We start from the raw sequence: 17,319 nt of genomic DNA, 5'->3' as shown, positions 1-17,319 counted from the left end.
AAAATTTGTGACTTCTTGAGTGTTCACAAGGTTTCTCTATACAGGGTCTTCCCCAGGCCATTTAAGCGCCCCTTACCGGGGCGCTTGAATTTCGAAATCAGAGTCCCCGGGGCGCTTGAAATTTTCCGATCAGTGTATTCTTCAGTAAAAGGAAGTGGAGATTGTCCAAAAAAATCAAGGTTTCCCTATCAGTGTATCAATATTTCCTGTTTTAAAAGAGCACTCAGTACCTACTTTCACAAGTAATCGCCATAAACACCACATGGGGTAATGGATAATCCACTGATAAGAGAATAGCATGACGCGCGTATCGATTTTTCTAGCCACATTACACGGTCATTTAAATGCTGACAAGGATGTATCTGGTAACTTTCCAGTCGTCAAACTGTGAAGTTCATCGTCCAATCGGTTACGCGAATGCTTGTGAGGGCGGGGTTAACTATCGACCATTATTTTTGATTGACGTCGGGCATGAAGTAAGAGTTTATCGCAGCTTGATTAGCAAGAAGTTGTACCATTTGAGCAATATGAAACCGGTAATTAGTACAGTACAGAACATTAAAGACGGTTTCGGGCATCATCATCACACCTTTTTACTGTAAACAAGTGTTAACTATGACTCATAATTAATACGAGAAATTAATTGCAAGTGGTAAACAATTAATTATTATAGCGAGTAAGTTGTGCAAATGACTCCCGGTTACAATTATGTGATAACAATTTATTTAATTCCAGTACATGTATATTTCAACATGTCCATTTATAGAACTGATTCACCTCGTTTTTCTGACATTTATTCGACACGTAATGCGCTTTAACAAATTTTCGTTGAATTAATTACGCACACTTGTAAATGTTTCGTCCGATAATCGATAGTTAGAAGGCTGATGATGGCAACCGGCCGTGATCCTCGTGGACAACGTGAATTTCATGCATTATTCCGTCAAAACATTTATTCGACTCGTAAAGTGTTTAAACAAATTATCGTTGAATTTATAACGCAACGGTTAATATTTGTTGAAATCTTTAATGGGAATAATTAAATTTGTAATCCGAAACCCATTCCCGTAAGTCGATGTTAACGCGTTTTTAATCCGAAACACACTTCCGAATGTAAATGTTACCGCAACGTTAAATATTTTTGCTTCAAATTAGCAGTGCAAATTTATTTTGTGTCGAATCTTTTTCTCAATTAAAAAGAGCGCGAAAATTATGCAGCATGTACAACGTCGCGTCTATTGCATACAAATGGCGTGTATTGAGCGTTTTAACAAGCACACAACAGGTCAGGGGATTGACGCATATTCAGAGGCATATTCAGAGGCATATTCAGAGGCAATATTTCATCAAATCTATAAATAGTCACTTAAAAAATGGCAAGGTTTGTGTTAAAGAAATAACTGAAAGCTTTTATCGTAAATATTTACTAGAAAGAGATTGATAACAACGGAATAAACGGGATTATCGGGTAATAAATAGAAACTTGAAAAATAGTAAGTATACAGGAATAGAGTCGGGTTGAAACGGATGTATTGGGGAATCGTTCGAGGCGGGATTTTACTATCTGTGCGGAAAAGTTTTAAAACAATTAAACAATATAAAAAATATATTTTTAAATGACTGGGGGATTTTTTTTAAGAGTCATAGCGCACCAAATGACGTCTTTTGACGCTGTTTTTCTTTGAGTTATAACGCACCACAGAACGTGAATTGACACGTTAAATAAATAAAAAATCAACGTACGGAGGGGACACCCCTCCCGAACCCACCCCGATCGGCCCCGGGGCGCCTGAAAAAAATTCCTGGGGAAGGCACTGCTATAGCCATATAAGGAATACTGCCTCGCCCCCTGGCATCTATGTTTTTCAACGGACCGCAACCATTTTTTAACTCAACCAACATATCATTTAGACAAACATTTTGACAAAGTAACATGAAGATTTGGCCACAAATGTGACTTCTACAGTGTTCACAAGGTTTTTCTTTTTCTTGACCTAGTGACCTAGTTTTTGACCCATCATGACCCAGTTTTGAACTCAGTCTAGGTATCAATGGGACAAATGTTCTGACCAAGTTTCATGAAGATCGGACGATAAATGTGGCCTCTAGAGTGTTCACAAGGCAAAATGTTGATGACGCACGACGGACGACGCACGACAAACAAAAGGCGATCACAAAAGCTCACCATGAGCAGAGCTAAAAAACTGAAGAAAATGCTAATTTAAGAAATTCGGCAGACAACATTTTAGCAGACGACAAATTTCCCAGCATGTAAAGGGTTAAGCTAGACCGCTGTTACCTGTGTAGAGCATTCCAAACTGGTCGCTATTGTTGACATATTTGCTGAAGTTCTCATCCACGCGAATCCAGATGCCAATACCCAGGATAGCACAGCCCAACAACTGGAAAGAAAGGGATCAATGAATTATCAAAGGGCAATAACTATATAAGAAGAGAGGCAAGAGTGATGGTTCTTGTGAATTGCAAATCCTCTAATGAAGACTGATAGTCCTTCACAGCCCAGCAACTACGAGGTAAGAGATTATTGACTGAGCTGTGATCTAGGAAAATTGGGCTTAATGCATTTGTGTAAAGTGTCGTCCCAGATTGCACAGGCAGTCGGCACAGGTTACCAGGGACTACAATTTCTGCTGTTTTGGAATATTTAATTTCTTTTTATCGGTAGACTCTAAACAAAAATCCACTGAAGTCAGAAAGTGTCATCCATCATTTGACTGCGCGAAATGCACAGGGTATTGTGGGGTGGACACCTTACACACACGCATTTAGCCAATATAATTTTGTATTTAAGAAATTGTGTTGCTTTTTATCAAACCAAATTGTAAATAATATTGCTATTGGTATGTTTCCCTTTGAATATTGCCTAGTGATACATGCATACACCATCTATCACTGCAGTAAACAGCAACATAATGGATAGCTCTTGTGGAATGTATATCCCCTCATGACCATCATTGTGGTGATAACTCAGCCCACAAAAAGCCCAAGGGTTGCATACAGAGTTGAGAAATTAGTTGTAGTCTCCAAACATGCAAATGGCTGAGATCAAATGCAAAATTTTATAAATCCAGCACATTTTATGTCGACCAAACTAGATGAATCTACAGTAATCAGCCTACAACAAACCCCCAAGGGTTGCACATACAGTGGGTTTGTTTCGTAAAAATTTGGGTCTGGTAGGGGGACCCATAATTAATTGTGTCTTGTTCTGTGAAAATTGGGTAAAATGCATGTGCGTTAAGTGTCATCCCAGATTAGCCTGTGCAGTATGCACAGGCTAATCAGGGATAACACTCCACTTTTATGGTATTTTTCATTTCAAGGATGTCCCTCCTTACCAAAAATCAAGCTTAGGCGGAAAGTGTCATCCCTGATTAGCCTGTGCAGACTGCACAGGCTAATCTGGGACCACACTTTACGCACATGCATTAAAACCAGTTTTCTCAGAACAAGGCTCAATTGTTCTTAAAAAAGATAGCACTTGTACATTGTAAGTACACTTGTAAACATCCCCAGCTTAAAAAGTGAACTGGGAACACTTAAAATAAAAGAAAATATCAAATGAAGTCGTAAACATGGCACTTAATAAAACAGTAAGAGCTCCTATAGAAGATGTGACTCCACAACTTGTTATTCTGAAGTTTGTACTACCGGTAGCTGCAAAGCCATAAAGCATGGTGCAAAGTCTCATATTCAGTAGGTTTAATGCAAAGACGGACATGTCTCACACCACTTACTTTATCATCCAATAGGAATTTCTTTTTTACTTCTATTGAACTCTTTGCACCAAAAACTGATTTAATCTCTAGTCCTTCTGATTATTATCAATGAAAAATTGAAAAGACCGAATATAAACTATAGCAGTATAGCCTTAAAACCAAATACGGTAATCATTTGATTGATACAATTTTTGTTTGAATAAACAAAGATTACTTTGCTGTTCTGAATAAATGGACAATTCTGTATGCTTGGCTACCATTCACTGCATCCCCCTCCCCCAACTACCACCACACTGTGCCCCTTCCCAGGGCAATTATTTATACATTTAATTTCATGAATATATTAATATATAAACAAGAGCTGTCACCATAGGATGACTTAAGCCCCCTATAAACGCTTGGTAGAAGTTATGAGCTTTTTTCGAAACCTAAATGCAGATTTCGAAACCTAAGCGCGGACTGCAAGTTCAAGGTTAAGGTCACAGGGGTCAAAATTTGTGTGCGTATGGAAAGGCCTTGTCCATTTACACATGTATGCCAATTATAAAATTGCTTTCTGAAGCGACATAGAAGTTCTGAGCATTTTTCGAAATCTAAACGCAAAGTGTGACGAACAGACGGATGGACAGTCTGATCACTATATGCCCTCCTTCGGGGGCATAAAAATGTCTTAGAATATCAAAATAAATCAGACAGCCACATAAACTAGAGAGCGGACACCATGCTAAATCCTTGAAATGCACTTAGTGACCCCGTCACCTAGATTTTGACCTGGCATGACCCATATTTGAACGTGACCTAGATATTGTCTTGATTCAACTTCTGACCAAGTTTGGTTAAGATCAGATGAAAACTACTTCAATTAGCGAGCGGACACCATGCTTAATCCTTGAAATGCACTAAGTGACCCCGTGACCTAGTTTTTGACACCGCATGACCCATATTCAAACTTGACCTAGATATTGTCTTGATACAACTTCTTACCAAGTTTGGTAAAGATCAGATGAAAACTACTTCAATTAGAGAACAGACACCATGCTAAATCCTTGAAATGCACTAAGTGACCCTGTGACCTAGTTTTTGACACAGCATGACCCATATTCAGACTTTACCTAGATATTGTCTTGATACAACTTCTGACCAAGTTTGGTAAAGATCGGATGAAAACTATTTGAAATAGAGAGCAGACACGAAAAATGTGACAGACAGATAGACTGACAGATAGTGCGAAAACTATATACCCCCTTTTCTTCGAAAGGGGGCATAAATAAAAAATATCAAATATTTTAATATCTAATAGAGTTAACCAGGAAATAAGGCAATGTATGTGTAAATGAATAAAAAAAGATACAAGCCATGTAGTTTGTTAACCCTTTGCGACTTAGATACGTATTTTCACGCATTTGTAGTTACTAAGAAAGTTAGTTTTAAAGGCTTTAATGCCAACCCTTAGATACTGCAGCAAACAGCATTAAACCTGAACAGACTGCAAGTTACTCACAAGCTGTTCTGGTTTTATGCTGTTTGCACATAGCCATTTTCACTTGTTTCTAAGTGGGAAAGGGATAATATAAGTATTTAAATGGGTAATAGAACAAATGTTTCTTATTTTGAGGTGTAGAAACGGCGTTACAACCATAAAAGATTGGTACAGGGTGTCAAAATGTGCAGATACTAAAACTTTGTTGGCCGAAATAACTTAGAATTGACACAGGTGTCACCCGATGTTACAGTTAGTTAAAATGTCGGACTCTAGGAAATTTTATTGGCTTAGTATAGCAGACATCCCTGAAACTTCCCATATCAAATATGTATCATCTTCATTCTCAACATCTTCATCCAATTAAAACTTGAAGTAGTAAATGTTGTCTATTGAATGCAGACCATGTTTTAACTACATGTAGAAACGGCGTGGCAGAGGCCGACGCGTATCCCCACGCCGCATGTTTGACCCAGGGGTGCCCCAGGGTTGGAAAGGGGGCCATGCATAGTTGAGATTGACCGTATTGTCATAAGAGAAGTTCAGTATCAATTAGAAGTATATTGGTGTAGAAATGAAGAAATTATAGTAAAAGGCAATTTTGGGTGGGCATGGCCTATGTGGGCTGGGCGCCCAAGGGTTGGTAATGGGGCCATACATAGTTGAGATTGACCGTATTGTCATACAGAGGTTCAGTATCAATTTGAAGTAAATCGGTGTAGAAATGAAGAAATTATAGTAAAAGGCAATTTTGGGTAGGCGTGGCCTATGTGGGCGGGGAGCCCCAGGGTTGGTAATGGGGCCATGCATAGTTGAGATTGACCGTATTGTCATAAAAGAGGTTCAGTATCAATTTAAAGTAAATCGATGTAGAAATGAAGAAATTGTAGTAAAAGGCAATTTTGGGTGGGCGTGGCCTATGTGGGTGGGGCGCCCCAGGGTTGGTAATGGGGCTATGCATAGTTGAGATTAACCGTATTGTCATAAGAGAGGTTCAGTATCAATTTGAAGTGAATCGGTGTAGAAATAATGAAATTATAGTAAAAGGCAACTTTGGGTGGGCGTGGCCTATGTGGGCGGGGTGCCCCAGGGTTGGTAATCGGGCCATGCATAGCTGAGATTGACCGTTATCAAAAGAGAGGTTCAGTATCAATTTAAAGACAATCGGTGTAGAAATGAAGAAATTATTGTAAAATAACCTAAAACAGGAAAAAGTTGTCACAAAACCAGGTTTTCAGTTGAAAAAAAGTCTGATAAAGGAAGGCAATTCAAAATGTGTATTGTTAACCCCCTTGTGTAAAATTGACCTTGATGTCAATTAGAAAATAAAAGTCTGATAAAGAGAGACAACTCAAAAATCAAAATGTGCATAGTTACATAGTCGTTTCAAAATCAATATATTTTTAGTTGTGGCGACCTTGACCTTGGAGATATTGATGTTATTCTTTCGCGCAACACACCGTCCAATAATGGTGAACAAATGTGCAAAATGATTTTAAAATGTCACAATGAATGACATAGTAATCGCCCAGACAAGTTCATGTATGGCCATTTTTGACCTTCAAACTCAAATTCATTATTGTGACCTTGACCTTGGAGATATCGACGTGATTCTTTCGAGGGACACACTGTCTAATGATGGTGAACATATGTGCCAAATGATTTTAAAATCTCACAATGAATCACCAAGTAATGGCCCAGACAAGCTCATTATGGCCATTTTTGACCTTCAAACTCAAATTGTGACCTTGACCTTGGAGATATCGACGTAATTCTTTCAAGCGACACACTGTCTAATGATGGTGAACAAATGTGCCAAATGATTTTAAAATCTGACAATGAACGACAAAGTAATGGCCCGGACAAGCCCATTTATGACCATTTTTGACCTTCAAACACAAATTGTGACCTTGACCTTGGAGATATCGACGTAATTCTTTTACACGACATACCGTCTAATGATGGTAAACAATTGTGCCCAATGATTTTAAAATCTGACGATAAACGACAAAGTTATGGCTCGGACAAGCTCATTTATGGCCATTTTTGATCTTCAAACACAAATTGTGACCTTGACCTTGGAGATATCGACGTAATTCTTTCGCGCAACACATCATCTAATGATAGTGAACAAATGTGCCAAATGCCCCCCCCCCCTCTGACCTGGCCCAACCCCAACCCCCATAACTTTTGACCCAGGGGTCAGATCAAAATTCTGAATAGTGCACTGTCGCACATATGGTCATAGCTACATGTACCATGAGTGTAAGTTTCAAGGTTCTAGTGCTAATAGTGTAGGAGATAATAGTGGCCAGGACGGACAGACAGACAGACGGCGGAGATAACCACAATATCCCCACGCTTTTCAAAAAGCGTTGGGATTATCAATGATATCTAGTCATACTGAAAAAATAACGTAAAGAGTTCTGTTACAGATTTGTATTTTCTTTAATACTTTGTCTAGTCAATGTTTTATTGAATGTCATGATATGTTTAACATGAATTAAAAAGGTAAAATAAAACACATTAATAGTCAAATTTTGATTATGTATTTCTTTTGTTATATTTAAGTTTACATACATACATCAATACATACATACATACATACATACATATAGGCGTTATGCATATAAACCAACAAATTTGTGAACATTTCATTACTTATATATAGGTCCGACACATAAAATGAAAAATAAAAGATAAAAAATAAAACCCACCCACCCGCCCCAATTTTCCCCAAAATTTGGATGAGAATCTAGTTATTTTTTATGGCCTAAACAACAGGTATTAAATAAGGTTAAAACCTTTGCACAACAATGCTTGTCAGAATTTACCTTCATTAAAATTTGAATTAATGAGCTGTCATTGTCCCTAAAACACCCTGGTTCCATTACTTACTTAGTTGAGAGTCTAGCCTCTCATTACATTATTAAAGTTGCTAATTTGTCTCCGACATATATCTACAATTGTATTGAAACTTGTAGATTGCAATCATCCCACGTCCTGATATTTCTTAGGATAATTATCAGCGATTTTGTTTACCCAATGGGGAAAAGTACTGTTACCAGCTCAACAGGGTAAATTGTGTGCGAAAAACCTCATAAATTGGGAAAATTTGCATAGTGAAGTCTTCATACATGTATTGGGAAGTTGGTGTATTTGAGTTTTTGCTCCCAAATACTTGATAACTAAATATTGTCAAGTTGTGAATATTATATTAACTAAGGTTCAAGCTATAGAGCTGCATAGAGAAACTAACTGCCTTGCATTTTATATATAAGAATATATATATTTTTGTTTCCTTCAATTTATTGGGAATTTTTTTTTACAGCAATTAGGAAATTTGTTTTGTTTTCCTTATTGGGAAAGTGCCGTTTTCCAGATCTTTATAAAGAAGGAAAACAAGCCATGTGTTTGTAAAACACTATCTCTCCATATCTATGACCTTTGACCTTGAAGGATGACCTTGACCTTTCACCACTCAAAATGTTCAGCTCCATGAGATACATGTACACATGCATGCCAAATATCAAGTTGCTAGCTTCAATATTGCAAAAGTTTACATTTAATGAGCGATTTTGATCTACACTGTATTTATTTGACCTTGAATGATGACCTTGACCTTTCACCGCTCAAAATGTGCAGCGCCATAAGATACACATGCATGCCAAATATAAAGTTGCTATCTTCAATATTGCAAAAGTAATGGCAAATGTTAAAGTTAGGTTAAACAAACAAACCAACGGACAGGGCAAAAACAATATGTGGTGGGGGACATAAAAATTGCTGATTATAACAATATTAATATTCCTTTGTAATAGCAGCTGAAGGTAAAGACTTGACATTCCATATGTTGCACAAGTATACACAATTAGTATAAATTACATGTATTAAGTAAAACACTAGTAAATGTTGGCCTAGGTAAATGACTATTTAATTAAGTGCATGTAAAGTTACAAGGGACTAAAAATACACCATATCCTTGTAATCTTTTGATCCTATGATTTTCTGTCGCCAGTATGTCTAACAACCTCAGAAATTAACAGTAGGGTCTCCTTTAACATTTCCTGATTTTGCCTCTAAATGCATACACAGCCTTGTATTGTTCATACATGTATAATCAGCAGCATTATAGTTATGAGCGGATTTTCACTCATCGGATCTCATATGTAGCAAAAGTGCAGAATAAATGCCTCAAAGAATATAAGGATACATGAACATGAAATAGTTATGAATGCAAGTTCCGGATCAGTAAAATGATGAAGCCAAATCCTTGAGGGAATTAAATAATGAAAACATGCACACTGAATGCCTCAATGACTATATGAATACATGAAATAGTTATGAATGCAAGTTCAACACCAATTCAATGATAAGGCCAAATTCTTGAGGGAATAAAATAATGAAAACAAAAAGGAAAACAATCTGCAAGGCCAAATCCTTGAAGGAATTGAATAATAAAAACAAAAGAAAACAATGTTTATCAAACAAGAGTTAAGTTAAAAATACACATGCATTATTCAATAAAACAATTGTTAACAGGTAAAATAATTGTTAAAAAGCAAAAATCAGACTCATGCAACAGAGATATTTTCAAAGCTGGAGATGTGTCTTAATATAAATTACCAGACCCTAAGTTTCTCATCCCTCCTCCCCCTATTTAGAAGTGTAAAACATCAAGCAAAATCTGATAACACATTAACCAAAAACAATTGATGAAGCAACACAAACTAAAGCCACTAAATGGTGTGATATGGACCTGTAATTACTTGTAATCTTTATATTATGACCCAAGTATACACATCCTTGTTACAAACTGACTGTTATTACAAGTTTATGATCTCATATATTAAAGACCGGTTAAGGCAATACTTTGTAAGTCTAACAGAAATACAATACTATCAATTTCATTTTTCATTCAATTCAGCAAGCTTTTAACAATCAAATGAATCTTACATATTAAACATAATGATAATCATCATGCCTATATGTATATGTTTTCATAAGTTAAATGTGTGGTTAACTTATGTATCAGTAATACATGTTCAATAACCGTTATGCATCCAGTTACGACTACTATCCATACATCACTTGCATCATGTTTGATTTATCGGTAAACTATTGCATCATGATAATTGCTAAAAAAAGAATGTAAAATTTGTCTTTTGTAAGTGTTGAAATACTGCCAAGTTTTTCAAATATCCCACTGTGGCAGAGTTGAAGATATGACCGTAGGGCAAGATTTACCTGTAAAAGAATGTGTTTTGCCTTTCAGAATCAAGCCTCTAGGCTTGAATACAATTATATTTCACTGGCCACTGATGCATTCTTGTACAAATATTTATTTACATCATAAGTGTCAAGACCTAAAAATGTGTGTCAGTTTCTGACATAAATACTGCAGGAATAAGTACAGTTGTACTGGTTACAAAATACTTCAACAATAATAAATACTCAGTTGTTTCTTGAAACACTCAAAATAAGTCAAGCAAGGCACTGGAAGCTTTGAAACATGACTTTGTTCAGTGAACCGTGAAGGCCGGAATAACCCTGGACAAGTTTTACTACATTTTGAACCTGAATGACCAGATGAGCTTAATTTCTTTAGCAGTTGTGTAAAAGAATCAACAAAGGAGCACACAAGTCCAAGTTCATACAATGACATTCTAAATTGTTAATGTAATTACTGTATCTGCTTGACATTCCTTCATCAGATAAATTTCTTTCACACCCACTCCAAAATATTCATTCTTCAAAGGATTAGTTCACCCAATTCTACAGGCCCTATGCAAAAAATTGTAGTTTGTGCCAGTCAAATCTGCACGCATTTTCCCAATATTGCAATAACATTTTTTGTTGACTGTACCTTTTTATAACCAAACTGTTAGTTGGTTTATATCATATCATTCAATTATGGTAACTAAAAGTCTGAAAACCATTAAAGGGGCCTTTTCACAGATTTTGGCATTTTTTAACTTATTCATTAAATGCTTTATATCGATAAATGTAAACATTGGATCGTAAAAGCTCCAGTAAAAAATCAAGAATAAAATTAAAAAAAGGAAAAGAACATTGCCCGGACCAGGTTTCGAACCAGTGACCCCTGGAGTCCTGCCAGAATCCTGAAGTAAAAACGCTTTAGCCTACTGAGCTATTCCGCCGAGTACATATACTTGAAGTATTTTATACCTTATATAAGCAATCTTCGTAGTTTCACAAAATTTAACGACAAAAACAGAACTCTCCAAATTATTCAATCGTTTCGCGTTGCAACGCTTTATAATTTTTAGGTTTTAAAATCGTCAAAAGATACATATAAATTAAATTAAATAAGTGTTACCTATGACTCATAATTAATACGCGAAATTAATTGCAAGTGGTAAACAATTAATTATTATAGCGGTTACAATTATGTGATAACAATTTATTTAATTCCAGAACATGTATATTTCAACATGTCCATTTATAGAACTGATTCACCTCGTTTTTTTGACATTTATTCGACACGTAATGCGCTTTAACAAATTTTCGTTGAATTAATTACGCACACTTGTAAATGTTTCGTCCGATAATCGATAGTTAGAAGACTGATGATGGCAACCGGCCGTGATCCTCGTGGACAACGTGAATTTCATGCATAATTCCGTCAAAACATTTATTCGACTCGTAAAGTGTGTAAACAAATTATCGTTGACTTTATTACGCAACGGTTAATATTTGTTGAAATCTCAAATGGGAATAATTAAATTTGTAATCCGAAACCCATTACCGTAAGTCGATGTTAACGCGTTTTTAATCCGAAACACATACCGAATGTAAATGTTACAGCAACGTTAAATATTTTTGCTTCAAATAAGCAGTGCAAATTTATTTTGTGTCGAATCTTTTTCTCAATTAAAAAGAGCGCGAAAATTATGCAGCATGTACAACGTCGCGTCTATTGCATACAAATGACGTGTATTGAGCGTTTTAACAAGCACACAACAGGTCAGGGGATTGACGCATATTCAGAGGCAATATTTCATAAAATCTATAAATAGTCACTTAAAAAATGGCAAGGTTTGTGTTAAAGAAATAACTGAAAGCTTTTATCGTAAATATTTGCCAGAAAGAGATTGATAAAAACGGAATAAACGGGATTATCGGGTAATAAATAGAAACTTGAAAAATAGTAAGTATACAGTAATAGAGTCGGGTTGAAACGGATGTATTGGGGAATCGTTCGAGTCGGGATTTTACTATTTGTGCGGAAAAGTTTTAAAACAATTAAACAATAAAAAAAATATTTTTAAATGACTGGGGGATTTTTTTGAAGAGTCATAGTGCACCAAATGACGTCTTTTGACGCTGTTTTTCTTTGAGTTATAACGCACCACAGAACGTGAATTGACACGTTAAATTAAAAAAAAATCAACGTCGGGAGGGGACACCCCTCCCGAACCCACCCCCGGGGCGCCTGAACAAATTCCTGGGGAAGGCACTGCATATAATGGCTATATTAGACCATGGTAAATGTTCAGTATTACTGTTTCCTCACAAATATCATAACTAAAACGAAAATTTGCGAATCTGAAACAACTTTTTTCAATTTTGTCAATTTACCAAAGCGTGAAAAGATCCCTTTAAGGGAGAAATATCAAAGAATATTACTTCACTCGTTCAGGTCTGATTTTATTGACTGGTTTATTGGATTATTAACAAATTGTTTCGACAGCTGCCTACAAGTTGTCTGAACATTTTAGGGATTATTCATGATATTATTGATGAAAGATTTATGGTTAATTTTTTTACATTTAAAGAGAAAAGGCTACACATTTTTGAGAGTATATATCAAATAATTATCAATGACAATATATGCAATTATTCAAAGTTGTTACAACCAAAACTATATTGCTCATTCACTAAATTAGAAATAACCAAAAGGCCACATCCTGCATACATTTATTATTCTCCACAACTCATTGTTCAATAGCAATCATATCTACAGGTAAATTCCTATTATTTACATACCTGTAAAATGAATAGATCAATGTAAAAACCATTTTATTCTAGACTAATAATCTTCTTGACGAAACATAAAAAGTAAAACATTCATTAAACTGGTAATTTTTGAATTGTTTTGGGAGGGAAATCCTCTTTGCAATTGGGTATACAACCCAATAACGGCCAAAAGTCAGCTAAAAAAGCCAAATGTAAATGGCCACAGGCAAATGCATTTGCCTATTGCCAATAAACTGAAAATGAAACTCTTGAGTAGCTATTTATAAAACCAAGTCAATTTATTAATGTGAATGCTCTGAGCTTTTATGCGTACATACGTACAGCTCATACAGGACCTAGAGGGTCAATAGCTGGGAGTTGGATTATTGCAACTAATAGATCTATAAGCCTGACAATAATGTTGATATATTATTTTCATGTAATATTTATATAATATTTTAAATATAAATATCAGATTTTGATTTGATAAATCCAGTTTTTACTACGTTTACTTTAAAGGCTACATCTATTGTCTATTGAGTATTTCTATTTACTGTGCTAATTAGAATTGCTAATTGCATAAACTCAATTAGTTGCTGACCTAATTTACATACGGTCAGTTACGCATGTACATTTATTGCAGCAATTTAATGATCAATGGGCGTCGACAAGCTTTGCTTTAAATGGAAAAATAGTAACTTAAGTCTAAGCGTTCATTTACCGAACCTCAGATATTTGCTGCAGCAAGAAATTCTTGCGCACGCGCGCGATTCACAGTTTCGATTGTTAGTGTAAACAAAACTCGTTAAAGATCAATTTCGTAAATAGGTATCACTTACCCAAAAGAGGAAGTTGAATGCAAACATCAAATAGCGAATACACGTGTAACAACTTCCCATTGCCATTTTGGATTTTGTAGGTTAAAATTACACAAATAAGATAATCAACGTTGTACACAGCGAAAGCACACAGGTTTTCCGCTTCCTAAACACCGACAGCGTCGATATGTTAACCCTGGCATTCACGGTTCATTGAACGAGGCGCCAATGGGGAAAACAACTGATGCTGCACGGCGGCAAGCGGGAAAGTAACTTGCAAAAATAAGCGATTTATTTTTAAAGTTCATGTCCGATTTTTTTGCCAAAACAAATCGGAAAGCGATAACTGTATGCTAATGAATCGTTGAACAGGCATTATTGTTTGCTAGAGTGTAACCTTTATAGTTACCTCTGGAATTAATTTAGATACATCTCACCACAAAATCCATATGCTTATCCAACAAGAATCTAGATTGATATGTATACATGTACACTGTATAAGCAGAGGCATCTCTAACACTTATTTGCTCCTGATTTCTATAATTTAATTAAAAAACGGCTCAATATGTCAACATGAAATTTCGAACATAGTTGTTTTAAGCAAAGACCTATAGAATACATACAAAGTTTTATCAAAACCGTTATTTTCCGCGCTGACACCTGCGGAAGACATGAAACGGTGATTTATTCGTGCTCCACGAGCACAGTATGGCATTGGGAACTATATTGATTTTATTTTGCATAGGTCTATTATGCTTTTTTCGGACAATATCATCGATAAACATATGTTGTCACGAAAAGGCACTTCTAGATCAACTCTTATATGTGCTTATAATTTCACCAAACCGCTCAAGATATCAACTTGACCCTTCGCATGTTTTTTTAAACATATTTTGTACAAAAGTGTATAGAACAATTCATATAATGACGCACTGACAATTCTTTACTTCGCTCGAGTGTGGTTTATTTGTGCTGCACCTGAAAATTGAAGTATGCCAACTATGTTGATTTTTTTGCACAATATTCGTTTCTTAATAAAATATATTCGATACATATATATTTTTCTCATATTTGATTAAATGCTTTTGCGCAAAATAAGAATACTGAATCCGAGCAACACGGAATTGATACGTATTTTATGCACGTCTATATAAATTTACTGTTAAAAGACTGTTGTATGATTTTTACTGACAATAAGTATTTTTAGATTACGACAATTTGTGACTTCTTATGTAGTGATATTGCTCGTTTAATCATATTTCATCGAATCGCTTATCAATTCGAAACACATACTTGAATACTTTGTGATTGAGTAGCCTGATCTTCATTGTTTAATACTCATTTAAATTTGTATTATTCAAATATTTCAGAACAACAATAAGAAATGCCGTTAACTCAATTGGACAGTATGCATGTTTGCATATCTAACTAAACTTCGGAATTGCTACTTATTATTGCTAAATGGCAAATCAACAGCAAAGTGTAGTTCCGATGTGTAGAAATTGAAGCATCGTAACTAAACCCACTGGTCTAATAGAAAAAAAGCCAAACATCAAAAATTGTGTATTAAAAAACGATTATTCGGTAAGTACAGTGCATTCAGATTCTAACAAGATATAAGAAAAAATAATTTTGTTCAGTTTAATTGAGAACCAGACTTTACGTTGAACTTGTTTTTGGTTATAAAAACAAACAATGATTAGTGTGGTACTTGTGTGGTTCTAGAACGATAAGCGAGTCGTCAACATATGAACTTTTATAACTAATTTGACTACCGGTAGTCACCTGAATATAAATGTATTTTTGAAGTCTTTTAAGTTTTAGCATGCACAAGTCAGTGTATTCCGTTAAATCGTGTACTCGATATTTCTTTATTAATATAAATGCATTGGCATTACGTCTAGACAACTGGACATAAAGCGCTCACTCAAGGGCGCCCATTCACATGGCGCACGTCCAAACAAAATTGTAACATAATATGTACTTTTCGCCACGGGTTTGTAAAGTAATTGAAAAAAAGGGTGATACATTTCACACATATTTACACACTGCAAATTGGGGCACTTATGTTGGATTGTCTTGAGGGAATTAAACGTAGACATTAATGCTTTTAAGTTGGAACTAAATAATTAAATGACTTACACACATTTTTGTTAATGGCGCATCACTCGACAGTGATACTGATAGTGTGTCTGTTGGACACATTAGTATTTGCACGTAAGTCGCCAATATAGTTTATGTAAAACTAACGTGTCGGTCTTGTCTTATTGCAATTGAACATATGTATTTTGCATTATAACCTTTTATAGAAGTCATAATACGTGTTGACTACAGTCGCTTCCATACAATTTAAGCAATGAACATCATACACACGATCGATGTATAATATTTCACAAATGATGGTATATACAAATTTGGTCGATTTCCTAGATACACTTTGCATATTTAAGCTATACAAAGTGGTTAAATATCGAAAGATGCATATTTATTTATATATTTTGAATATATAGTAAAATAACGTAGGATACTTGTATATGTGATATGGTAAAACGTAGATTGCACATGCAGCTTTATAGTATTGTAAATAATTGTAAATTAATGTAGGAAACATATACATGTTTATGTATAGTCATGTGTTATAATTATGGAGGATTCATATAATTGCTGTATAATTCCTGTATGTTAAAATATTGATGCATTTAATTGCTATGTGGTAAAATCATGCATGATAATCTATAAACCATTTGAGTGGAATTTTTTATGCAATAATGTGTGATGTATATTTTTGATCCACCATAACAAGGAAGTGGGAAACCATAACAGACAGGTGGGTAACCATACCAGAAAGGTGGGTAACCATACCAGAAAGATGGATAACCATACCAGAAAGGTGCGTTACAATACCAGACAAGTGGGTTACCCTACCAGACAGGTGGGTAACCATATCGGACAGGTGGGTAACCATACCAGACAGGTGGGTAGCCATATCGGACAGGTGGGTAACCATACCAGACAGGTGGGTAACAATATCGGACAGGTGGGTAACCATACCAGACAGGTGGGTTACCATACCGGAAAGGTGGGTAACCATATCGGACAGGTGGGTAACCATACCAAACAGGTAGTAACCATACCGGACAGGTGGGTAACCATACCAGACAGGTGGGTAACCATACCAGACTGGTGGGTTACCCTACCAGACAGGTGGGTAAACATATCGGACAGCTGGGTAACCATACCAGACAGGTGGGTAACCATACCAGACAGGTGGGTAACCATATCGGACAGGTGGGTAACCATA

At 35.7% G+C, this 17,319-nt stretch overlaps 1 protein-coding gene across 1 annotated transcript in view; it reads right to left on the bottom strand.

Moving 5' to 3' along the window:
- LOC127879043 (CD9 antigen-like) overlaps positions 1 to 14,206 on the bottom strand; it is a 53,352-nt gene extending 39,146 nt beyond the window's left edge. Inside the window, exons 1-2 of the mRNA XM_052425635.1 lie at positions 14,040 to 14,206; positions 2,300 to 2,402 (exon numbers count right to left, since the gene is read on the bottom strand). Of these exons, the coding sequence (XP_052281595.1) occupies positions 2,300 to 2,402; positions 14,040 to 14,105 (169 nt within the window). The 5' untranslated portion in view covers positions 14,106 to 14,206. The remainder of the gene's footprint in view (positions 1 to 2,299; positions 2,403 to 14,039) is intronic.
- Positions 14,207 to 17,319: the final 3,113 nt, after the last annotated feature.

Source organism: Dreissena polymorpha, chromosome 4 (genome assembly GCF_020536995.1).
Source record: "Dreissena polymorpha isolate Duluth1 chromosome 4, UMN_Dpol_1.0, whole genome shotgun sequence".
Taxonomy (NCBI): domain Eukaryota; kingdom Metazoa; phylum Mollusca; class Bivalvia; order Myida; family Dreissenidae; genus Dreissena; species Dreissena polymorpha.
This window is presented reverse-complemented; position numbering and strand designations above follow the sequence as displayed.